Source organism: Oreochromis niloticus, linkage group LG19 (assembly GCF_001858045.2).
Source record: "Oreochromis niloticus isolate F11D_XX linkage group LG19, O_niloticus_UMD_NMBU, whole genome shotgun sequence".
Taxonomy (NCBI): Eukaryota; Metazoa; Chordata; class Actinopteri; order Cichliformes; family Cichlidae; genus Oreochromis; species Oreochromis niloticus.
In genome coordinates this window covers 13,914,283-13,940,226 of record NC_031983.2, presented here as the reverse complement: position 1 = coordinate 13,940,226, position 25,944 = coordinate 13,914,283, and the positions used below count along the sequence as shown (strand labels likewise).

The 25,944-nt window shown below is 39.6% G+C and overlaps 1 protein-coding gene and 1 long non-coding RNA gene across 5 annotated transcripts; one reads left to right on the top strand and one right to left on the bottom strand.

Moving 5' to 3' along the window:
• Positions 1-499: 499 nt before the first annotated feature.
• Positions 500-25,493, bottom strand: ppp2r5ca (protein phosphatase 2, regulatory subunit B', gamma a). 4 transcript variants are annotated; one of them, XM_025900905.1, is made up of 16 exons: positions 25,332-25,493; positions 25,162-25,227; positions 24,041-24,191; positions 12,039-12,238; positions 9,208-9,318; positions 8,998-9,090; positions 8,719-8,849; positions 8,575-8,634; positions 8,232-8,340; positions 7,952-8,005; positions 7,599-7,769; positions 7,370-7,497; positions 6,874-6,975; positions 6,635-6,707; positions 5,050-5,166; positions 500-2,953 (listed from the first exon to the last, which is right to left on the bottom strand). In XM_025900905.1, exons 1-16 carry the CDS (start codon positions 25,485-25,487, stop codon positions 2,819-2,821), a joined length of 1,857 nt encoding a protein of 618 aa, XP_025756690.1. In that variant the 5' UTR covers positions 25,488-25,493; the 3' UTR covers positions 500-2,818. The 4 variants fall into 4 exon arrangements, with proteins under 4 accessions (XP_025756690.1, XP_003453301.1, XP_005477187.1 ...); XM_003453253.5 differs by lacking the exons at positions 24,041-24,191; positions 25,162-25,227; positions 25,332-25,493 and adding an exon at positions 17,553-17,693 and having other exon boundaries at positions 629-2,953; XM_019349042.2 differs by lacking the exons at positions 24,041-24,191; positions 25,162-25,227; positions 25,332-25,493 and adding an exon at positions 17,553-17,693 and having other exon boundaries at positions 2,933-2,953; positions 5,050-5,131.
• On the top strand, positions 20,197-22,593 carry LOC109196003 (uncharacterized). The gene is made up of 2 exons (XR_002057474.2): positions 20,197-22,396; positions 22,485-22,593. It is a non-coding gene; the product is annotated as an uncharacterized LOC109196003 (long non-coding RNA).
• Positions 25,494-25,944: the final 451 nt, after the last annotated feature.

Below are 25,944 nucleotides of genomic sequence, written 5' to 3'. Positions count from 1 at the left end.
AAATTTAAGCCAGCTATATGCCATTTGACACAAACATATTCATGTAAAATATGTATTTTTATGCCAAAAAGTATTCAATATATATTATTATGTTCCAATATGTATCCAAATTGTGCCTTTAGTTATATTTTGTATTACCTCAGATTTATCCTCATTTCAGTTTATAGTAACAGATATTTAAGCTGATGAATCTGGTGTTTGGAAGTGTATCCCTGTGTGGCACACTATTAAAATCTGTATAGATTTACATGCATGATTGTAAATTTGTAAAAAAGAATAAATAACGCAACACCCTGATTTATCAATGCTGAGCTTTTTGTGAGCCGATACTCTTCATCGCTGCTGTGGTAAATGTGCATATCACGTGTATTTCATTCAAGACGTCTGGATAGTAAAGTCAGAATGGATGCATGGTTGAAAATATATATTCAAATAATCTCTTTATTCATTTGAATTTTTACACCACTAAAGACAGGGATAGGTTCACACAATGGGCATGGATATTTTTCAGTTATTTAATGGAGGAGGAAACTTTTAATAATAAAAATAAGACCCATTTCCTAAATTCTCATGATGCTGAAAGTACAGCCAAAAAGAGGAGCAATAAGACGGTATGTGCCAGATTGACTTCTTTCACTTGCTATTGATGTTTTATTCTGTACAGAGGGACAATTTGTACAAAATTAATCTAGATATATATAACACTACATGAAACAAGGTAAATCATATATACAATATTAAATGAAGCATATAGTACAGGTCACATACAAAAAGGACACTTTAAGTTATGTTTTGGAAATAATATGTTAAAATTAAAAGATCTGAGAAGATCCTGCAGAAAGAGAACAAGCCACCGAATCGTTTTTAAATCATCTCTTCTCATCACGGTCGACTTGTTTTTCAGCACTAAAAGGAAACCTCCGACCTCTGACTCAAACTCATTAAAACATCTCTCCCAGCAAGCAGGACTGTTTCATAAACAGAACTCAGTTTGGTGAATGGCATTCCTCCAGGGTAAAAGGTACATGTTTAACATGGTAGTTTTAATTTACATCTTTTTGCATTCAAGCAAATACAGTATTAATACAGTTAACAAGCCAAGTCACAATGTCAGTTTATTTTCAGCATCTGGTATTTTTGCGGCCGTTTCACGCCGGCGTGTTTCAGCACGGAGCAATCCGAACGGCCGGAAAAAAGAAAGAGAAAAAAAAAAAAAAAAAAATCCAAAACCTGACATCCACACTATTAACCTCCAGAGACAATACAAAGAAATACAACACGTCAAATATGAAGACCTCTAGCAGACCTTGGTTTAAACAATGGTACTGACTGGAAAATATTTCCTAAACTTTAAAAATCTTCCTCGCTGAGAAGGACACAATTTATAAAACCTACAAACTAGAAAAGTGAAAGTAGGACTGGTAGCAAAACAAACATGCTACGTCTTTACATTTGGTAACTCTTGTGGGCGGGCTTTAAAAATCAAAACAAAAAAATCGGAATAACTTCTGTTCGATAATAAACCAATTCCATATTTAATTCTTGGAGGATATTAAACCAACTTATTCAATAAACATAATGAGCAAATGTTCCGAGTAATGCTAAAAACCAACTAGTTGAGTTTGCAGGTGTAAATTCTCTATTCAACACAAGAAAAACTCACCCTCTATTGCATTCCCTTTACATTTTCCCCATTTATTTTATATAAATATATTTATACCCTATCTTACATCATCACGTGAATGCACCATGCTCTGCATTTCTAGTCAGCAGGCACCTGTTACATGTGACTGAGAGCTTACAACACCTTGCTACAACCAATTTCAACAACATAGGCAGCAAATACACAATTTTCATGCAGTACCATTGTTTGAACTGTAGGCTTTACCATGGTCTGTTTTTTGTTTTGTTTTTTTAAATATTGCCAATGAATGTCAGGTAGCAAGCATACAAAAGAACGGCATATGGCACAAAACAAATGAAAAGTGTCAAGATGTCCACAGGACAACTAAGTCTTTACTATCCATCTTTTCTGGAGATTGCAAGGCTAAGGACAGGCCTCAGTTTGGTCTTAAGTGGAAAAAGAAACCAAAACAACAACAACAACAAATAAAAAACAAAACAAAACCCCAAAACACCAGTGACTGGAAACAACGTCAGGTCTCCCTGTTAAAGTCACGGATACAAACATGAATCGAACAGAACACAACAGTCTTGGCACTGACAAGATGCGTGTTACAGCAAAAATAAAGAAAACATACAACAGGTAACAGAAAGTTGCGTCTTCTATCTGAACCAATCGGGTCTGTTTTTGTTCCCTTTGACAGAAAACAGAGAAAAGACCAAGAGACGATCCTTAGACGTTTAGTCAGGCAGTTCCTAATTTTCAGTATCCATCCACTGTGAACACATTTGTAAGAAGGAATGAAGAACCTGTGTTGTGCTGTCTGTACTCTCAGGTTCCACATTTACAGTGAGCGCACCGTGACGTGAGAGGAGAATGGAAGGTGAACAAATGAGGAAAATGACGGGAAAATACGGGTCTAAAAGTCACACACATATACTACTACTCCTCTTCAAATAAAGAAAAAAAAAAAACCTGAGAAAGCAGAAATCTGAGGGAGGTGGATACAGGTTTTCTGTGCTGGAGCAGCAGGAATAAGGAAAACTAAATATTCTGGGGGAGGGGAACTGACGGGAGGGGATGGAAAGCCCAGCTTGGATCGCCAGTGTAACTCTGGCACCCGGGCATAAAAGATGTCCATGGCTGTAGAGTGTAGGAGGGTTAGTTGAACCAAGAGCCAGCAGATGGTGGGACCTAGAGTCCATCGTGGGTGGTCAACATGTCTTCAGCTCTGCGGTGGGACTCCAAGGCTTTTGTGGTGTAGATATCCTGAGGCAACTCCGATTTGCGTCGCATCATGGGTCGCTCTTTCCGCTGCTCATGCTGCAACTGTTCGAATAACAGAAAAGAACAAGAGGCGAAAAGTTGGGCTCGTTTTTATTTTCAGGGTTATTAATAAATCTTCAGGACAGCGACAGATATCACGAGCCAACAAGTTACAACTACACAATAGCTGAGTTAAGGTTTAATGCAATATACTTTATACAGTTCTTAGTCATTTGCATAATACTGAACTCTAAACTGCCATCACAACACACAAAAAGAAGCATGGACACACACAGACAAAAAAGTGGTTTTCCAGTAGTCCATTGTAGCTACTAATAACAATGATACCCAAAATGTTGGGACGCTGGGGAAAATGTAAATAAAAACAATGTAATGTTGCTAATCTCACATTTTATACACAGTACAGTATAGAAAGCATATCAAAGGGGAAAAAAAAGGATAATGTTAAGTAAAAAACATTACTCATTTTTAATTTGACGTCAGCAACACGTCTCAAAAATGGTAAATAGCCTGTATTTGTATAGCGCTTTATTTAGTCCCTAAGGACCCCAAAGCGCTTTACACTACGTTCAGTCATTCACCCATTCACACACTGGTGATGGCAAGCTACATTGTAGCCATAGGTGCCCTGGGGCGCACTGACAGACGCGAGGCTGCCGGACACTGGCACCACCGGGCCCTCTGACCACCACCAGTAGGCAACGGGTGAAGTGTCTTGCCCAAGGACACAACGACTGAGACTGTCCGAGCCGGGGCTCAAACCGGCAACCTTCCGATTATAAGACGAACTGCCAACTCTTGAGCCACGATTGAGCGAAACAAAAGGCTACAAACTTAAGTGGTACTTCAAAAGAAACAGCTGGAGGAACATTTGGAACATTTAGCAGCTAATTGGGTTAAATGGCAACAGATCAGTAACATGACTGGACATAAAAAGAGCATCTAAGAGAGAGGTTTTTTTAAGAAGTAAAGATGAGCACATCTGCAAAAAAACTGCGTCTACAAATTGTGAACAATTTCAGGATAATTGTCCTGAAGACTTTGGAGATCTCATCATCTATAATATATAATATCATCAAAAGATTCACAGAATCTGGAGAAATCTCTGTGTGCGAGGGACGTGTCCAGATCAATACTGGATGCCTGGGATTTTTTGACCCCTCAAGCAGCACTATGTTAAAAACAAACATGACCTGCCATGAAAATCAGTGCATGAGCTCAGGAACACTTCTACAATTCACCGTCTGTGAACGGAGTTCTCCGTGCCAGCCGCAAATACAGATTAAAGCTCTATCATGCAAAGAATAAGCCATATGTGAACATGTTCAAGAAATGCTACGGTCTTCTCTGGGCCAAAGCAGAAAACTGCTCTATGGTCAAACGGATTGAAATGTGAAATTCTATTTAGAGAACAGCTTGCACATCTGAAAAGGCAACCTCAATGTTTAAAGGAGCAACATGCGGTCAGATTCAAAATATGTCTTTCAGTAAAGGCCTTGCATATTTCAGCAAGACGATGCTAAACCACATATTGCATTCTAATACAACCGCAGCTCATAGTAGAAGCTGAACTGGCCTGCCTGCAGTCCAAACGTTTCACCAACTGAAAACATTTGGTGCACCATGAAACAAAAAGACAAACAAACACAAAAAAAGGAAAAGACAAAAAAGACCCAGGACAGTAGCTAGAATCCTATAAGACAAGAATGGGACAACATTCCTCTCCTGAAAGTCCATTAACGGGGTTGCCTCAGTTCCACACATTTACAGACAGTGGGGTTTTTTAAAAAAAAAAAAAAAAAAAAGGAGGGGCTATAGAGTGGTAAACATGGCCCTCTCCCAACTGTCTGAGATGAATGATGTCTACCATCAAATTCAAAACAAGTTCTTTTTTTCTTAACATTATATATTCCATATACTTAATATTTTCTGTGCTCTACCGCAAATAAAATATGGGTTTATCTGCATTTTACAGTTTCCCAACTTTTATGGAATTGGGGTTGCAACAATAATAATAATAATAATAATAACAACAATAATAATTATGATAATGAATGACGTCCATTTGTAGCTAGTTGTTTTTAAAGTATTAGGTAATTTTAAGGGAAAAAGATAGACAGAGAGAAAGTCAGGTTTACCTGAGTTGCGCCCTCCTCAACTGTCTTTTTTAACCTCTGAACATCTTCTATCAAAGGGACATCCGTCTCCATTGCTACAGGACTATTGAGGTCAGAGGAATGAACATAGATAGAGAACTATGATGAAAAAAAGAAACAAAAAGAATGGAGAAAAGACTTTCAGTTGCATGCAAAGAAGAATTAATCCAAAAGGCAGTGAATGATTTAAAAAAGGAAGAGTGTGTCGGGATCAAAATGATTGAAAACATTTTAAGTCATGATTTTAGAAATTTGAGTTTTTACTAAGGAAATATAAAAAAATATTGTATCACACTTAGAAAATAAAAAAATTCTAAACTAAATATTTGATTGTGCCTCCACAATGAAGCCAAGTTGAGCTCTTTGGGGCGAAAATGTTACATTTTTGCTTTTGGAAAAATATGGAAATATGCTCATTCATATTAATACCAGCTCTCATGGTTATGTTGTAAATAAGCTACAACTAGCAGGTGCTTGTAGCAACTAGTTTAGCATAAAACCACTAGCCAGTCTTGTGCTAAGCTAAGCTAATCAGATGCTAGTTGTAGTTCCCAGTTTAGTCTAAAGGTATAAGAGTGATATCAATCTTTACATCTGAATGCTGAAATATTCCTTTAATGACGCCTAGCAACCAAATATCATCGGACTTTATGATGATTTCAGTTTTAAAGAAATGATTTTGGATTTCTAACAAAATCATTTCTAACAAAAACCTTCTCTGTAGAAGGATAGAAATTCCCAATTCAACCAATTCAACCATTCACCACAAATACACACACTGTTCCTCATAAAGATCTTTCCACTGTTTCTAGTGGTAATACTAGGGAAAAATGAATTTCCAAGCTAGGGTTTAAACAAAAACCACTAAACAAAACCTCAACAGGAAAGAACAGAAAGGAAACTACAATTCAGCAACACAATTTTACACACAGGACACGCAGAAAACACACCTGGACCCAAGTATTTGGACAGTTTTGCACATTTTCAGTTTTTCCTTTAGGCTCTGTGTTTCGGTAATGACATCACAGATGGCAAAATAAATCCCAATAAATTGGCTTAATTGGAGTGTGTATGCACTAGAACACTAGAACTTTGTATTTGACTGCTTTAAGACAGTCCATTCACTCAACCAAAACCATTATTTTTATAAAGATTTCCTGATGAATCCATCCTCTATCAGACTGATGCCATTTAACTGACTCATCAGACTGCAATCATCTTTAGCTGCTTGCTTCTGTATATCCTGCAGAATAAGGAAAATTCGACTATCACACACACTGCACCTCTATACATCTGCATTCACCATGCACCATGCACTGCACATATCCAAGCTGTGTCAGAATCACCACCACATTTGGAACAACCTGGCCTTAGTTCTTTATGAGGAGAATATATGCAGCATTTGTTTTTAATGCAGTATTTATCAATTTACCGGCAGCACTTCGGCACAAAGACTATCTGTCCAAACAGTTAGGGTCAGGAGTGCATATCATATAGTTTGACACACAAACAGACTCACAAACAGTTAAGAAGGGATTGTGTTTAAATAACTTCACACACTGCTCACCTGTGGATTTGATTTGGCGAGGTTCTCAATCTTGAGCCAAGCCTCTTCGCGTTCTTTTGACTTTGCCTTCTCCCTGTTTAACAAAGCACCAACCCTCCTGTCACTAATCGGTTCCAATCCTCTGATTAATGCGAAATCCAACACAACAACTCATCTGCAGCATTAAGGCTTACTGTAATTATGCCCCACTTCAGCATCGCTTTAAAAGACTGAAAGGAAGATGAGACTTTGATGCTTACTTGTTTTTCTCAGCCCTGTACTGCTGTGTGCAATCATCAAAGAGCTTTTGATTCATCTCCATGAAAAGCTTCAGAGCGTTGTAGATGAGGCCGTGGATGGTCCTATGAACACAAGGAAAAGGTATTGAGAGTCAAATAAGAGCAGCAGCATTTGTGTAAAGGTCACTTTTGCCCTGGAGGATCAAACCTAAAATTATTACCACAGACTGACTGAAAATTTAAAACATACATTTTAAACAGGTGGCATTAAATGAAGCATATTGACAGAATGAGTGCAAACATGTATGGGGATTACGCCCCCTTTCAGCCAGTTTTAATTTGAGTCTAGAGTGATGTGAATAGAGTTGAGATATGAAAGTTCAGCAGATGAAAAGTAATTGAGAGAAATATGTGAACTACTTGGCCAGGCATCATGTCAGATTGATTTTATGTGTAATCAAAAGTACACACAGAACCATCTCCACACCAGCACATCTGGTGTGGAGATGCAGCTTACTTGTTCCAGTGGGTTTTTGAGTTGCGGTACAAAGCGGGGAACATAATTGGCAGAATCTTTGCTGCGTTGTCACTGATCAGGCTCATGATGTACTCGTTGTTCCAGTAGTACAGAGCTCTCTCGGCCACCTAGAAAGAACATATACAGAGTGTGTATTTAGGAGTCACAGCCACTACAACTTAAGCACTTCTTTGCATGGTTATGAAAATTGTGATTATCCATCCGGTACCTGGAAGTGGGGGCTTGAAACACATTTGGCCAGCTGTCTGAAGAGAGGCTCTTGCACCTTAACAAACTCAGAGGGCTCAATAACATCCAAGATCTCCTCCAGCTCATTGAGGAACATCACTTCCTTGGGGCTGTGAGTCTTTGGCCAGTACTTTAGTAGAGCCATTACCACCTAAGTAACCAATCAGGAAGAATAAACAGACAGCAGCTTTGAGCTTAAAAATAAGGAAAGTACACTGAATGAAAAACAAGGTGTCACAGTGTAAAAATCAAACATGCGCATAAATTACAAAGTTTCGACAAACAGCATTAAGTTAAATGACAGCTACCCTAGCATGTTTTTATTAGACATACCGGCTCAGTTAGAGTGCTGTCCTTCTCCAAAAACTGCACCACGCAGTAGGCCAGCTGCAATTCACAAACAAATACATTCATTGGACAGTCAAAGTATCTGAACCTATGCACAAGCAAATTAAAAGGAAACGCAGCAGGAGACACGAGACGACTGGCTGAGACATGTAGCGACTGAATGACCTGCTGCTTTCATGAAAACAGGAGTGTCTACACAAATCATGTAACAAGAAAATATGTATACATACATATTATAAAAAAAAAAAAAGCTTGTATGGCTTACCTGTGGATGGTAGACACTGAGTGATTTGACTTTGTGCAGAGGCAATAAAACCTTCAACAGGAAAATCTTGTGCTCTTCTTTTAGTGGTAAGGCAAATCCATTGATTATGCTGTCAAAGAAAAAAAGAAAAACCCATTAAAGAATCATTAGAACATCTAAAACACTGTCTGGCATGATGCAACAGCTTGAGAAGAACTTATAGCCTTTATATTCAGAAAGCTTTCACATTTAGTTTAATGTGTTTTGTACTAAAATAAAAAAGAATTAAAAACAACAACTCAGATTTCATAATAAGCACATTGTGCTTATTATGAAAGCCAAAGCTTGCACACCAGCGCCATACCTTCCAAGTATTTCCAGTAGTTCAGCTATGCCGTTATGGTGCTCCGTCTCATAGATAAACCTGTAAGAATAAATTCAGACTTGTTCAGTAGCAATAAACAAACTCTAGATAAAGGAGCATTTATCTTATCAAAAATGAACTCACCTATAAAAAATGTTATTGATCTGTTTTCTGATGTATGCTCTCAGCCCCAGGAACTTTCCATAGATCCTGTGGAGGGTGGTCTTGAGAAAGTCTCTCTCTCTGGGATCCTCACTGTCAAATAGTTCTAGGAGCTTTGACGGATGGAAAGTGAAATATTAATATTATTATTATTTATTTTGCTTTTCAAATTTTTTGGTTACTACCATTTTCTTGATTTATTTTTACCCACATAATAGATTTTCAGAGTTCCGTGAAAAAAATATTAGGCTCTCTTCTTACCTGCATAACAAACTTCTGGTCGATGTATTTCTTCGCTATGTTTGGCTGGAAGTCAGGCGATTCTAAAAACCTAAGGAAAAATTCATAGACGAGCTGCAACAGACAAAAGCAGAATGCATGCAAGCACATTTTAATCAATCTCCGAGTGTCTTCTAGGTAAGAAATAAACGTTTTTCGACTGCAGAAAACCGAAGTGAATAAAATGTCAACCTGGAGGTGAGGCCATGCAGCTTCAAGTGTTGGCTCATCCTCTTCAGGATCAAACTCTGCTCCAGTTGGGTTGGATGACGGAGGCAACGTTCGAAACATATTCACAGCAAACTGAAACAAGTAAAAAGGAAAACGACAGCTTACTGTAAATGTTTATGTTTACTGTAAACGACCGCATGCAATTTAAGCAGACTTCCATTTGTTGTTTTGTTTGGGAGCGATATGAACTACGACTTTAGGATATTAAAAAAGATATTTTTGAAATAAAATATTGTCCACCGTTAAACTAAACATAGTTATAAAAGATATTTCAAATAAACAAAAAAGAAAAAAAGACTGATTGACCATAAAATATGTTTTCTTTCTAGGGTAATGGTAGCTTTGTCCTTGTAATTGGGCTCCAAGGGTTTAGCCCACAATAATCCAAGTATCTTGTGTTTCTGGTCTCTCACAGTGTCAACTGACTCCCCTGTGGGCTTCTTCCCCACAAGGCAGATCATGGGACAGTGCAGGTGGCCTACTAAAACACTGAGTGCCTTGTTTGAAAAGACAGGCTTACAAGGTAGATAGACTGTCTGCGCTGTGCTGTGCTGCACTTCAACCAATAACCAAGGGCATTTTCTTCATTTTAGAATGAAAAAGAAGAGGAAAAAAAAGAAGAAAAAAAAAAAGAGCGAAAGCCACAAATAAAATAGGACACTGCATTTTATGTAACAATTGTACAGTCTGCATTTTGTTCAACCTCTATATGCATTTCTGATCATTACAGGTAATCTTTTCAAAATGGGAACAAAGCTATAAAAATATGCAATTTAAAGGTTACGTTGTGTGCTGGTTAATAATATAGAAACACAAACACAACTGCTACACAACTATGAAAAAAAACTTATCAGCTGTCTTCTCTCGTAAAGACTGATAGTTTCAGGTAACTCATGAAACAACTGAGCTTTATTCCCTCAAACAACAAGCCGGCATAAAACTCAAATATTCTGTTTTGTTTTTATGCTCCATTTAACAGAGTTAAATGCTTTATTGTTGACGTGAACAGATGAATGCAACTGGATACAATAATTCACAATTATATTGTTTCCATCATAAACAATTTAATTTCAATTCATATTTATCATAAAACACCGACAAGTTAACAGGGCCTTCATTCAGACAAATGAGCTAGCTGGCAGTGGTGTTTCCATGTTATGTTCAGCTCTTTCATGTACATCAAACAATGAGGACTTAATAAGCATTGTTATGGCCCATTTAGGGGTGGCCAGACCACAACATAAGAGTGATCCATCCTCGTCAGACCCCAAGCAGCCACATCACACAATTGGTAAAGTTTGATAATTATTTATTTACATTTTGTTGATTTGTTAGTTTTGTTATTAAACCAAATGACAGCAACTTGCCTTCCAAACTAAGAAAAACATGAGAAAACTATAATCAAACAAAAAGCCAGTCCACCCCTACACACTCCTGTGTAAGGCGAACAGCACTGAGCAAGTGACAAAAGGTCTGCTGGTTGGGATGAGCTGAGGATGAAACAGCCTTATGTTGTGGTCTGGCCACCCCTAGACGGGCCATAGCATAATTGGGGGCTCGTCCGGGAGTTAAAGCCCGGACCTCTCACATTGTACAATTTGAACTAATAAACGGTTAATTTAACTGAAAATTGATGCAAGTCAAATAGACATTAGACCACCAACCCGCTGAATATATATACAGATTGACACATCTGTGGAAATAAGGAAAAGGCTACAAATGATGACCGATTACTGGTGAATACATTAACCCCGTAATGTAACCAAGTACATGTTACATTTTGCTTTCAGGAGGAAGTGGATTGCGCAAACGAACATGTAGATTGCGTGTTTGGCGTAATGCTATCAAGCAAAACGACAACAGTTGCTGTCTGTGGTGCATGATGTGCAATAACATTTCTAGACAGGCGAATGTCAGGATGTGGTAGCATGGAATCGGATATGTGTGGTGCTTACTTACTGATCAATTAGTGCATCTCTAGTTAGCACAATTCCTCCTGTCATAACAATCTTGTTTTACTTTGATTCATTTTTTAAAGGTTAAGTTGCTGCCACAAAAAATGAAAAGATCATTCTTTCATTACTTCCCAAACAAACTGCTGTAGCTCCTGAAAATATAAAATGCATCCCTGTGTGTGCCAAGAAAAAGTCCTCTGCTGGAAAAGACCCCTTTTAATGTAAGAGCTTTCATGTACTTTTTCTCTCCCATTCCCAGTGGCTTTAACCTACTTCATTCTTTTAGAAAAAAAAAGTCATACAAGTGACGAGAAGAGATTTTCTTGTTTAGAAAGGGCTTACACATCAGTAATGCAAAGTTAATGCTAGAAGAAAGCAAAAACTCAAACTTACGCCTTCAACTTCGGATGCTTTCTTTATATATATATATTTCATAGTGTTAAAAAGCCTCATATTGCTCGTTTTTCCTTAGTCATTGGTAAAAACCAAAACAAAACAAAAAAAACCTTTCAGTTTCCTGTCTGGAAAAATAAATACTGAAAGAAGCCTCAGTAAAAAAATATTTGAAACTCGAATGAATGAAAAAAAAAAATGAAAAAAAAAGGATAAATGGGGGATCTGAATGACACCTGAAGCAAGCCAACCATGATGTACAACACAAACACTCCACTGAAATCTTATTGGAAACATTAGCAGAGACATTGTTCTGCTGGGCAATCCATGCTCAGTTCTCTCAAATTGCCTCTTTCGTGCAACAACGTATCAATATTCTTAGCCCAAGTTTCTACCTCATCTTTAGCATTAAGGACAAACCTAACTCCCTTCAGCTCTACTGACCATGTGAACCACCTCCGGGTAGATGGGCTCTGTGATGACGTTCCTGTTGTGGGTAATGTACTCCACCATTTCGCTTAGAGCCGCCCGCTTCACTTCCTTCCATTTCAGGTCACTCAGTGGGTCAGACAGGAAGTCAAAAAGAACGCAGCACTGTCGCAGCTTCTGGATGAAGAGCTTCTCCTGTTCCGCAGGGGCCACATCTAAAGAAAGATGGAGAGGGGGAAAAAATTAGGTGGGTGAAGAAAAGGCGGAGGGAGAAGAGTCTTGGGACAACTGAAAGAGTGTTGAAGGCTGAACAGTGGTGATGAAATAAAGTGGTTGAGAATATAGAAGAAAGGAGCCGTATGAGGGTGAGTGAGGGGGTCACAAGAGAAAGGAAGGGGGGTGGTTTATCTGTCAAGGATGACAGCTAAAACTGCAACATGTAAAATGGCAACAAAGTGAAGAGTAGCAAAGGAGTCACGAAGACTGAGGGCACTGAGAGAAAGACTAAGATGGTTAGGCTAACAGAGCAGAGCAGAAAAGACAGGATGGAGGATAGAGGGAGAAGGATTTGGGAACTAGGTGAACGGTCACACTCTAACCATTTCACACACACTGAGACATGTCTAAAGGAACCTTAGCTAGTCATTACATTTGTCCATGGTGGTTTGAAGACTCTCTGTTTTGCTTTGATTCCAGCTGAGCTCAAGAGCACAGGCTTACAAACAAACAATCTTTGCCAAAGTGCACACTTCACACATGAAAACCCAAGGAGGAAATAACCATTTTCAGTGCTACCTGCTCATGGGGTGCAGTAATAACACATAGTGACACCATAATTATGTAGTTACTTGACACAACTTTGATGTAGCCCGTTTCTCTTCCTCTTTTATGAGGTTTAATGTTACCTTTGAAAATCAGAACTGAAGAAAAGTCTTCACAAAACCCCAATGCCAACAGAAAACCAGCTGCTTATCTAAAAACCATAAACGAAGACCAAAATTCTGAAAACAGAACTGCATTTTTTTTTAAATATTGTAGGCATCTACAGTAGCAAAAAACTGAAAAAATAAGAAAAAAAATAAATATACCTAGTTACTAAAACTTGAAGTGGTAAGGTATTCATTTGCAACCTTACTGATGCCAATAGTGGCATCTTTGCTGCCTCCAGCTGACATACAGCAATGCTGCAGACAGGGAGGCACAAAGCTCCGCCCCCCCACTAGCAGCCGAACATGTCAATATTTGCACAACTGATTGAAGCATCTTAAAGACCGACAATCTGGGCTCTAAAAGAATGAGAGGTCAGTAAAGCTTCCTTTTCAACAACAATAAAGTACTAAACATTACCTAGCCATAAATTAAAATTAGCCATTTAACTATTACTCACATGAGCTGTCTCTATCATTAAGGTAGCGACTAGTGGCTATGGCTAATAATAAAGTGATCTTTTATTACTGTTGAAGTTGGCCAGCACTGATGTTTGCTGCCTATGTGCAACACTAATAAATAAATGTTGAATAACAGCAAAAAAAAAAATTATTTGTCTAAAATGTGGTCTGTTTCCCATAACATCCCAGACTGAAGCCTCAAAAAGTCCTTCTTTTTTTTCTCTCTCTTTTTTTTTTTAAATGTTGCCTCTTAATTTGGTCTTTTTTTGTAACCCTATGTGGCATCACAAACAGTATTTTTTGAGTATGAAGTTTAATGCAGTCTAATTCATATACATGATGAGCAACTTGCAGTAACACAGTCCTCTGTTCAAACCCAAGATGCCTAATCTGTCTTTTCTATGTGGTGTTTTCGTATTCCTTCTCTGCTTGTGTGGTTGTTTCTGGAGCTCTTTTTTTCCTGATCATCAGAAACATGATAGGTTCAATGTTGTTGTTGAAGTGAACTTGAACAAGAAGTCAGGGATTCATAAATGTGACTTAACATTATTTAAGTGTGCAACTTTTTCAACAAACATAAAAATGCACCCTCAAAATACCCCCAAAATACACCATCTATGCTGACAAGCCAGAAAAAACTAAATAACAATCACTCCAGCGCAGCAAAACTGCCCCTGTGCCACATAGTTACTAATCAGTAAAGGTGAAGCCTTTACTGAGCACTGGCACTTAGACTTGGATGCAGCCTGCACTGGAGGAGGCTGATGATGCTATGGGTGACTAGAGGTACATCATATATATGCACAGCAAACACTCAGGGGGTTGGTGGGGGGGAGGGTATCCCATTTGTCTTCCATGAGTGTACTGCAACTTGTGGGCTTAGAGCTTACAATTACTGAGATAAGCAAATTAGGTTGTGAGGCAAATTATGATTTATGAATTTAGCAGAGGACTAAAATGAGAAAAAGGTGTGCATATGCACCAACCAGCAACCAGCTGATAACACTAAACTGAGCACTGCAAACTGGTTACTTGAAATCAACATATAATCATATTATTCTGAGATTAATTAATTCCATCTGGTCTCATTATGTTTTTCCATCTTGTTTTAATTAAAATTCAATTAATTAGCAAATAAACAAACAAGTAGGCAATCATTGTGACTTGATAGACACTTATGAGGAAACAGCTAAACATATTCAGCCCTGCCCTACTTCTACTGAACCTACACAAAGAGCGACAAAGTCAACAGCACACTATAGAGGATGGTGCACATGCACGCGCGCACACAAAGCCTGTGTGTGCCACATTCTTGCAAACAGGCAGATTCTAGGTAAGAAGAGAGATCTCCTATTCAGACATAATGGAGACTTGGCTCGGACACACACAAATACACACACACACTTCTGCAGTGTCAGTTTCAAGTTGGCCAATTTATCTGGATGACAGTAACAGATTGGGAATTCCAGAGGAGAGGGCAAGTGTGTGCACAGCCATTATCAGCCACTTCCATAAAGATTTGACAGTCGATGGGGCTGTCGATGGAAAACACAAGGAGTGAGACAGAGCTTCATCCAAGATATACATCTTTTTTCATTATCCCGTCAAAAGCAGGTGAGAACCATTTCCCAAAATTGACACAGCGGTTTTTTTAGAAAAAGGCCTGTAGACTTGAGGAGCTTGAGGAGCAGCATTTTAAACTCCCAATCTGAGATAAGTGGAACTGTAAGAAGGCTTAAATTAACATTTATTATCTTTTTAAGCACCAAAGTCCTTAAGTGAACCATTCCTATCTATAGCCTATAAGAACTGTGTTGTAACATATTTGGTAATTGGACCTGCAGGACACGAAGCTGTCCTGGGATCAGTTGCCATGCATTGCATCCTTGACCATGCCAGGCTTGTGGCACTCTTATTACATAAGCCTGTCTGTCTGTCTACGCTGTAAAGTTTCTGTGCACTCCTAATGTACAAACCACGTTGTTGTGTAACACATAAAAAGGCCCAGTGTTGTGGTCTCAAAAATGATGTTAACCATAGTGTGACTTCTATTAATATAACTCATAGAAGCCTTAGGTGGGAAGAAGCATGTGCATGAACACACAAGCCCAAGCATCATGTCTTGTGGAGAACAGAGAAAGATTTATCTTAATACCCCTCTATTCAATCCAAGATAATAAATAAGTGGGAGTCACATTGGAACCATAGTCAATACGGTTTCCTCTGTAAATGGGTCAAATGAACAGCTGCTGGTCTGAAGCCGGGACGGGTTTGGCAATCTGCCTTATTGACGGTACGATATGATCAATGTAAACACTGACCAATTACTATTTACAGCACCAAAGAAAGAAACTGTGTCATAGGTTTGACAGTGTAGGAGGAGCCAGTTTGGCCACTTTCTGCCATTTCAACAAATTTGAATGGGCTGTAGGCAACACCTAAAAATACATCCATGATATAGATGCTGTCAAGTGCAGCACCCGGATGAAGGTCCCTTTTATTGTTTGGTAACAGTTAAAAGATATGCATCATTGACGCCCTTGAGCCACATTTATAGCTGGAGCTTCCACTGTGACTAATAATGGCGAGGAGTGCGTCTCAGTGCTTGCTGTTTAAATAACGTCTGACGAAACAGACAAGGAGGCAAATAAAGTTTCACATATAAACTTAGCTTTGGATCGAGCACATTGTTCATGTTTTCAGAATATTTGGGAGACAAAATGTATCACCACACATTTCATTTGTTTACTTTGGGCTTATTTTTCACAAACTAAGTACATAAACCCACATTTCTGTCAAAGTATCGGTGGAGTGCCTAATTTACCACTATTCAGCTAACTGTGTCAAACGAGTATAGTGTGAATGCATTTGGTCTGCTAACAATACTTGTAGTGTAGTGCGTGGAAGGCTCAGTTAATCTCCTAAGACTAAGCAAACATAGATGCACGTCTTCAAGTCTATCCCCGAGATGAGTCACCATATTCCGGTATGCATTTACACACCTATGCAAGTGTACATACCTTTTTTGTTTAGTAACAGAATAAGTGTCTCACAAAAAAATGCAAGAGGAAGAACTGAATTGAAACACAGCAATTAGCCTGATTCATTCATATGCCAAGCATGAATGGCTATCAGTTTCAGCTGGATCAGGATTTAATTTGCAAAGGCTGGGATAAGAGATGTTTGATCTGAACACGGCTGGAACGACGGACTCACAAAGAGAGGAAACAGAATGAGAAAGAGAGCCCGATTGTACCACAACACTGTTGTCATTCAAGGCATTTGCCTCTGTGGCTCAATAGAGAGTAATCAATAATTGCCTAAGGCTTCATCTAACGCTGGGCTGCACCCGGAGTACAGTGGTAACAGGCTGGCCCTTTCAGACATGACTGAGTACATTGTACAGGCATTAAGAGGCAGAGTCCGATGTTGTAATCCTAAAATATTGCTGCTATGCTCTGACAAAAATGGCTGGGTTACAGTGTTTTGCTTACAAGACGTGCACCCGTGAGATGCCTTCTGCTTTGAATTTCTTGTTTTGAGCAAAAGGTTGCCTTCAAGCATGCCACTGGCAAGCCGGTAACAAGGGAAAAGGGTGGGGGAGCTGGAGAAAGGGGTTGCAGGCTGCTGCAGAGCAGTGGCTGCCTATAGCCCACTCACTATAAGATGACAAAAATACACTAGGCCAGTTAAGAGTCACCGAGAAGGTGAAGCCATCAGACAATAGATGACTTCCACTTAGCTCTTCCTTACGGACAGCGATTTCCAGCTGCACAACAAACCCAGAAATACACAATTACATCCAAACACAAGAAAAACTAAAGAAGAGACCCTTCCCTAGGCTATGACCTCACTTCCTTTGACATCACTAGCTTGGCGGGGGGATGGGCAGCTAGCTACTAAAACCAGATTTTTTATGTAGTTCCCGGATCTCACGGCTAACCACCGAAACATTAAAAAGCAACGACTGCTTCTCCGATAAAACCGCTCGCTTTCTAAAACTAAGACGCAATAAGCGTACACTAAACGGCTGACTAGCCAAGCCAGTGAAGGGGAACAGGAGCGCAGCAACACACATCTCTCTCTCGCTCTTCTTAATTTCCATAGGACAATACAGGAAGAATAATTTCTCCTTACATACCTCTGAAGTGCACAAGAGCCACCGGCTGAAACGGCCCATTGGAATTGGGTGCATCCACAACCATCCTGTCTCCAGATTTATTGCATGTCAACATCTAAACCTCAACCAGGAAGGCGATTCCACTCAGGGCGAGAGGCCAGCCTCCATTTTAGCACAAAAGCAGATCAGAAAATGAAGCTCTGTGCCGCTGGAGGGAACTGGCTAGTTAGTGACGTAAACCGCGAAGGAGCCAGCTGATTGGCTGAGCCCATGTTGCTCTGGATCAATCGAGACGAGGACTGCTGCGAGAGAAGGGAGATGATTGGATGAGAGCTTGCATAGGAGGTGGGTCATACGTCGGATTTTTATTTTTTTTGGTTTTGGTTTTGCTCCTCCTTTCCACTCACTGGTCTCCTGTGACGCTCTGCAAGGCAGGCCCTGCTACAGATCTTAGATCAGATTGACTTGAATCTTTTCTACAGTTCAGCCATTAGCAGGGGGCTCGGCATAATCTGACTTAGGATAAGCAGCTGGAAATAACTTACTCTGAGAGAGAGAGAGAGAGGCCCTGGCTCAATCTTCAAAGTCTTTCATTGTTTCCTCCTGTCATTTCTCCTTGGTTCTTTATCAAAGGGAGCTGGAGAAGAGGGTCAGATGGGGGCTAAAGTCTCTGGATTCAATGAGCAACACAGACAAGCGGAAACCACATGAGAACTGAGACCTGGACGGCTCAGGGTTGAAACAACAGTGGTCTCCAGCAAGAAGAGCCACAGAGAGCCAGTGGAGGCACGCACACAAGATGAAAGACCCATTTCTAGCATGTAAAACAATGTGAAATTAAATAAATATAAATAAAATGAAGCTGCAATAAAATTTAGTTGGTGCCTGACATACTTTGTGAAAGTGCCTTATGAATCGCACACTGTTCTGAGCAATGGCAGGACATACTGCATTATGTTGTGAGTGATGCCGGCATTCTTAGTACAATTAGCTGTAAGCAGGAAATGAAAGCGAGAACACAGAAAATTAAATGCATAGAGACACAGAATAGAAACTCCAAACAGCAGTGGTTTCCTGTCTCACAGTTTACCTGATCAGACAAATGTTAAAGTTAATTAGAAATATGAGACAAATACTACATATCTGAGTATGCCATGTCCTACATTAATCTGTAAAATGTAGTATTCGGCTATGCTTATTTCTTCAGTTACTGTTAATAACGTGACAAATGTTTTTGTTTGTGAATAATTACTTTGGGAATGTTTACTCCAGCACAAGTAATTCTTGAAGACACTGAATGATTAATCTGCATTTCATCTTTACATAATGAAGAGGCTGTCCTGCTTTTCATGTGATTTATCAGAGGACACAGTGAAACCACATTCACACCACAAGACAGACCAGGCTTTTCATAACAGAAAGGGCTTCACAAAGCCATTTTCACAGTCATTTAAAAACAAAGGGACTGTGCTGTGTTGCAACAATGGACACAGTCAGACAATTAATTGGAATTTAATGAAGAGTCCAACAAAAAGGCCAAGATGTACAGCATGTTCCAGCTATCCTGAGTCTCTTATTAGTCAGTGTTCGCCCCATCCTGATTCCACTTAAAAAATGTTGGACACGTTCAAATAATTTACAAATCACAATTGAGCAAACATAGAAGAAAATGCATTAACTCTAAAGAAAATGTGTTGCACAAAAAATGTTTTATTTAAAAGACATGTATATTTTGCTTCCAAGGAGACAGACTTTGTTATTTTTACAGTGGTCTTGAAAAATAGTTCTTCAGGCATTTTGAAGGTCTTTCAAAGTTTTTTCAAAGGACCATTTTCAAAGGAATGGTCATGTTTTTTCACTAAGCCACTTAGCATTGACCTATGAATCATTCAAGCATAAAAAAGGCCCCTAATGCAAGGGATGAAAAAGAGTTGTGCCCACACATAACAGACAACTTAGCAAAACACCCTGCCTTGGCATATCTCCCAAGACTGTGCAATGTGTCCTTAAAAAATTTGAGGAAACTGAATAAATGGATCACAGAAGCAAAATGACAGGGTAAAAATTGTCTACAGTAGATGAAGCAAAGGCCTGACACAAGACGCCGTAAATGCATCTGGTTCTTTAGTTGATCCTTTTACTGTTCTCTAAAGCTTGATCAGAAATGGTCCCAGTGGAAGAGTGGCTGTCAATAAGCCATTCTTAAGGAAAAGAACAAGGAGAAAAGGCACCAAATTACACAAGAACTGGACTCAAATTTAGTGGCAACAGGTCTGATGCAGTGATGAAATTTGACATTTTTGGTTCAAATTATTGTTAGTATGCATTCAGGCTCTGTCATGGTTTGGGGCTATGTTGGAAGCATCTGAGTGGCAACAGTCCAATTTTCGTAATCTGACAAACACACTCTCAGTGCAGTAAAAGCATACCTGGATAGAAAAAACACACAATGGTACATTATCAGTCATGAGCTGTCCTCCTCAGAGCCTGAACCTTAACATTAATGAAGCAGTGTGGGATCATCTTGGCAGAGAAGAGAACAAAAGGCAGCCAACATTCAAAGAAGAGCTTTGAACGTCCTTCAAGAAGCCTGCAGAACAATTCCTGAAGACTACTTTAAGAAATGACAAGAAAGCTGCCTAAGAGAGTTCAGGCTGTGTGGAAGAATAAAGGTGGTCACACCAAATATTGACTTTCAAGCTTATTAGAATTGTACAAACTCTGTTTTTGCCTTATGTACTGAAATTCCATGTATTTTTGTACATGTTTCAATCAATCGCTACACCTATTTCTCATTTTCCTAGCAAAATATATGCCTCAAGACCTTTGTACAACACTGTATATTGCTTCACTTATAACAGAAAAATAAATGTCTTCATTATTTTAATTGGTAAAAATTTCTCTTGGCAAGTAATTTCTGCATTAGCAGGTACAACAGTAAGTTTACTTTGAGTTCTCTGCACCTCATTACAGTGTGAATTAAAACTCATTGAAAAAAAGCACCCAGTGACACAGAGGAACATATTAAGTAATTAAAGCAAAGGCAGAGGAGAGGAAGGCCAAGTGTATCGCAGTTCTTATTCTTGTTGTTCTCTTTCTCAGGGGCCAAAGCCATTACATTCCACAGCCATGACAACGGGAACCAGTATTTACTGAAAGCTGCCACTTACTTCCTACAAATTGGACATACTCAAAAGCTTCAAATACCACTGTTACTCTATGAGAAATACTTCTGGTTTCTGACATCTAGCATATTAGTTCACTGTTAAAAACTCCCACTCAAAACCCACAGCACAATTTATCCTATTAACACGTCTGAGTGGTCAATTATACATTATGTCTCTCCCCTAAGGCCTCCACTGTTGTACGAAAGTGTTGAAAATACAATAATAAGCCATATTGTTGCACTTGGTGCCATACATACACAAACTGTCTTTTACTCAACAGATATACTATTTATACCTATTTAGAGTCACATGTCCAGGGAAATCATACAAAAAGTAATTAATTTGTTGAAAAAGAAATCTATTTATATAATGCTACTTGTCTTATTCTCAATATACAGTCAGCCATAGGGCAGTAAGGCTTGAGATTATGCTAGAATTCAATGAAAAATCTCAACATTACAGCTCCCGAAATAACAGCTCTTCCATTTTCAGTCAAAAGGTGGCAGCACAGACTGGGCCATCTGTGCAAGAGCCTTCTGAAACACAAAGCTACTACTAAATGTTTTACTAACACCTGGTGCAACTTGCTGTTTACTCGCCTTCATTAAACATGCAACGTTGTCCTACTGACAAGATTTTGTCCATCGCACCAAATGAGACCATGTGAACCCACGGTCGCGCTCCATGTAAGAAAGAAACAGATAAAAAGTTTCATATATGCAGCAGATCTAACACATGCATGACCTTTGTACACTTGTAACAAGTTTTACTTTTCATTACTATCAAAAGCATATACACAGAGGACAAAAGTAGTGTCTATTTTTATGTATTTGATTACTGTGAGTATTGGGACTCAGTGTAATCTTGGGGCGTATCTCATGATATATTAATATAGAAGAAAACATTTAAATACTTTCCAATAAGAGTGAAGAATTTTAACCTAACCTCGGCTAAGCTCCTGCACGTTGTCCTAATGAAAGACCTTCGCAGTGAGCTACTGCTCAGAGTAAGTCAGTAACTAATAAAGTGTGTGGGTGGTACTCACTTATTTTTTTCAGTCATTGATTAATAACTTGGTTTAAAAAATCTGCAATGAAAATGTGAACAACAATAATCACAATCGAGTTCATGTAAGTCAGGGTGTAACATGTACATATATGTTTTAGCATTTCCATTAATATTCATGTTAACATTTAAAGCTCTTCAGTCTCTGCCCTGCATATCTCACTGATCTGGTCTTCATCAGCAGGTTTATTTGCAAGAACTTTCATTAAATCTCAGAAACGTGGGTGTTCGGGCCATTTCTTTAAGCTACATGTGGAACTCTCTACCTCCTCACATTCATGCACTGGACTCATTGATATAATTTAAGACTGCTCTTCAAACTTTTTAAACAGGTTTATTCACTTTGATTGAAGCCATATGTCAGGGTCCTGGGTCTGAGCGATCCAGGACCCCTGAGCAGTCATGGACTTGTTATGTTGTGTATATATATTTGGTGTTGCTGTCCCTCTTCTCCCTGTCTGGATGTGTGTATGTGTTTCTGCGGGCGCCTTCAGGCCTGGTGGGTGTGGCCCTGCTGGTGGACTGGCCACACCCGAAGCCACACACCTGCTCCTGATCAGGCCTCGTCGGGGGAGCTACTTAAGAGAGTCTTGGAGCTCCCACCGACGCGGGATAATTGAGTTAGACTCCCAAGTCAGTGTGTCAGTGCAGGAAGTCCTGATTGTGTTTGCCCGCAGGGGTTAGTGTCTAACGGCTGCTTCCATTATTTTTTCCCCCTCAGGAGGAGCGTGGAGAGGAAGGACAGCACGCACAGGGTGTGCAGGGTCACGACAGCGGGGAGCACGAACACGGACGCCACTGGAAGACACACACGGGAGTGTTGGGGAGCACGGGGATTAATTGTGCATTATTATTTACTACACTGTAAATAAACGCACTGTTTGCATCGCAGAGCACCGCATCTGGGTCCTCCTTCCCCCACATCCCCACGGTCTCCTTGGCGGACCGTGACACCATAGCTATATTCTCTTTGTTTTATTTAATTTATTTTATGATACAACTTTAAATACTACTTTTAACTAACTGCTAAGCTACACTCTGTTATGGCATGTTTCAGATTTGCTGTTTTAATTGTATAAGCCCATTAAATGTAGTCTTCTTCTTCTATTATTATTATTATTATTATTATTATTATTATTAAAAAACTCCCAATACATGTCCAACATGTATCCAGTGCCGTTAATATGACTTATGTAATTTTCACAGTCATCAGACAGCTTTATTGATTTGCAGCCATCAGATCACCTCACTGCAGGGTTCAAGAGAACATTCGGTAACAGAAACACCAAGCTAATTATTACTTTTCAAATTATCATTAGACAAACTGCCACACTCTGCCAATCGTGTGCGTGTCTCACTCCACCTCACAAGCTGTCTGTGCTGCACGCCTCTATTGTTCCTTTGTAGTGTCACCCACCTCATCCAGGTATGAGAACAAAGCATAGCTGGGTATAGTTTACAGGAAACCACTTAGGCCAAATCCTGTCTGTAATGTGGGGTGTAAAGAAAGAAGCCATGAAAGATTGATGCAGATGTTCAAACCTCAACCTAACTCAGAGTCAGCATCCGTGCAGTATGTACCAACTGAATCAGTCAATACTGTAAATTGACAAACTGACAGTGGAACATAGTTGCTATAATTACAGGTGTTTGTTTGCTGGTTTGTTTAATATTAATACTAAACTGACACTGAGACAAGTACAAATCTCCCATTGCAGTTATCCACATGGCTTGGCCAGGCTGTGTTATAACATTAGCTTATGCAACATTGTTTATCTGACATGATTAACGTTACGGGTCATGCTCAAGCTTACGTTTAATGTTTGATTTGGAGTTTTCTTTTTTTTTTTACTGTTATCCAGTGGCCCAGATTCAAGGATTCTTTCAGTCCATTCGTTCAGTGTTATCTTACATGAGCCCTCCACGGTGGGTAATACCTGCTTCTTCCAGGTACGATTGCAGATACAGCTGATTGCACATCATTTGCATTACAGATAAAGCTGATGGGCAGTCTGCTTAGATATAAATTATGTAGTGAGACCTCAAGGTTAAAAAGATGGTTATGAGGATCCACCAAGGCTATGAATTGTTAATATGATTCCCTTCATCCATAATGGCCAAACGTGCAATCTAAGATAAAGGTCAGCTTGTGTTTTCCAGAAGAAGTGTAGCTTATCTCTGCATATAAGGGAACTGTAGTTGAGCTGCATTTGTAGAAGATAAGAAGAAAAGAAAGACAGCTCCTTTTTGGGATACTGTATACTGAAGGAGGCATACCGGCTAGCTCGGGTAGCTTCTGTAGTTCTCTGTTAGCACTGAGGGGGAAAGAGGAAGTGCTGAATCTCTTCTCCCTCTTGACGGCCGATTGTGACCCTGGCTGCTTTACCCTCATCAGCTGAGTTGCAGGAGGCACTTTCTTGTTGGAGCCCTGCAGAAACAAGAGTCACAGAGGAAGGGCTCTTGTTACTAGAGCAAGGTAGGGCAAGGTAGTTCCTGCCCCAAAGGAAATGGCACAGGAATTATTTTTCTCAAGTGTCACTGCAGAGTCCAAGGGAGGAGGAGGGGGAGCAGAAGGGGCGAGGGTGTTGCAGTTAAGGCTCAAGTTCCTTTCTGAATCAGATCGGGCGATTCTCAATTAAGCAACCTGATCACAGCCGGCGGTGTGCTGTACTGCATCTGCTGACAGAGATTGTGATGGACCTCAGTGGATAGAATAATTGAACACAGATGGAAAGGATACAGCTGTCAATGGGAACACACAGCAGGTCCAGGAGTCAATCAATCAGATCTTTTCCAAACTCCACTCAACATCACCGATGTACAAATGACAAAGACAAAAATAGCCACGACAATGGCTGGTATTACATGCAGATGTCAAACAGGGCACAGTGGGGGTAAAAATAGGGCTTGAATGCAAGCATTTTCCAAAGAAAATAAAGTCATAAGATCATGCCACAGGTCACATGAGTAGGTTTGCCTGAATTTGAGGACAAAAAGCCATTATACTTGAAGAACAAAAGTGCAATGCTCACAGAAAGCAGTAAAAGCAGAAATAGTCGAGGTAGCGTTATAATATGTGCTCATGATGCATATGATATGCATGAAGTCTGAAAACTCATAAATCAACAGAATCAGAATCAGAAATACTTTATTAATCCCGAAGTGGAACATGCTTGCAGATCTCCTCTCTTTCACCTATTAATGCTGGTAAAGCATTTAAAGACAATAAATACAAAGAATTGCATAAATAAACAATAAGTAAAAGTGTCAGAAAAAATAAAAGTTTTGGCCTACAGACATTAGAGCCACGTCGTAACAAATGCTCAGTAACCTTGACTTTAGTACTTATAGTTCAATGCAGGTCCTCGCTGGACAGTGAGAAGTTTAAAAATACTTACGTCTTGGTCACCTGCAGGCCCATTTTTACTCCCAGATTTCTTAGATCTTCCAGATTTGGAGGAGTCCTAAAGAGTGAGCACGGGAATTAATAATAATAATTAAAAAAAAAAGAAAGAAAGAAACAGATATGAATACAAATATTCAGTATTCCTATCCAAGTCCACTTTACCTTTTCTTTTTTGCTCTTGTGAGGCATACTGACATGGGAATCCCCAGTGTCAGCAGTGAAAGTGTGGCCACACACTGACAGCAGGCTCCTGGTTAAAACACGTCTGCTCGTATACACTAATAATGAGGCTTCCACGACTGACAATTCAAACACCATGTGACTAAGTCGGAGCCGCAAGCAGTCATCCTATTTGTACGGCGGCTGCACAGCACTACTCACCCTTTGTAGAGATGTAGTTAACAACTGAAACAAATACAGTCTATGTCCGCTGTCAACACCCAACTTACTCTGGCCATAGCTGCACTTTCCAGCCCTGAACGAGTGATGTGTCTCCGGTGTCGCTTGTAAACGTGGACTACCGCCACAAGAGGGCAGGGTTGTACATGGAAAACCGGAGGTAGCTCTGTGTGTGTGTGTGTGTGTGTGTGTGTGTGTGTGTGTGTGTGACCAGTTCAACCATCTCCTAAACGGGGGCAGTCATGCTCTGTCAGTGTCCCGGGATGGCCTGCAAGGCACCCACTTAGTTGAGGCTTTGACAACTTTTAAAAGTTATGTAACAACAGATATTTTGCAAATATGACCGCCAGAGGGGGACTGGACTCCTAATTTTTCC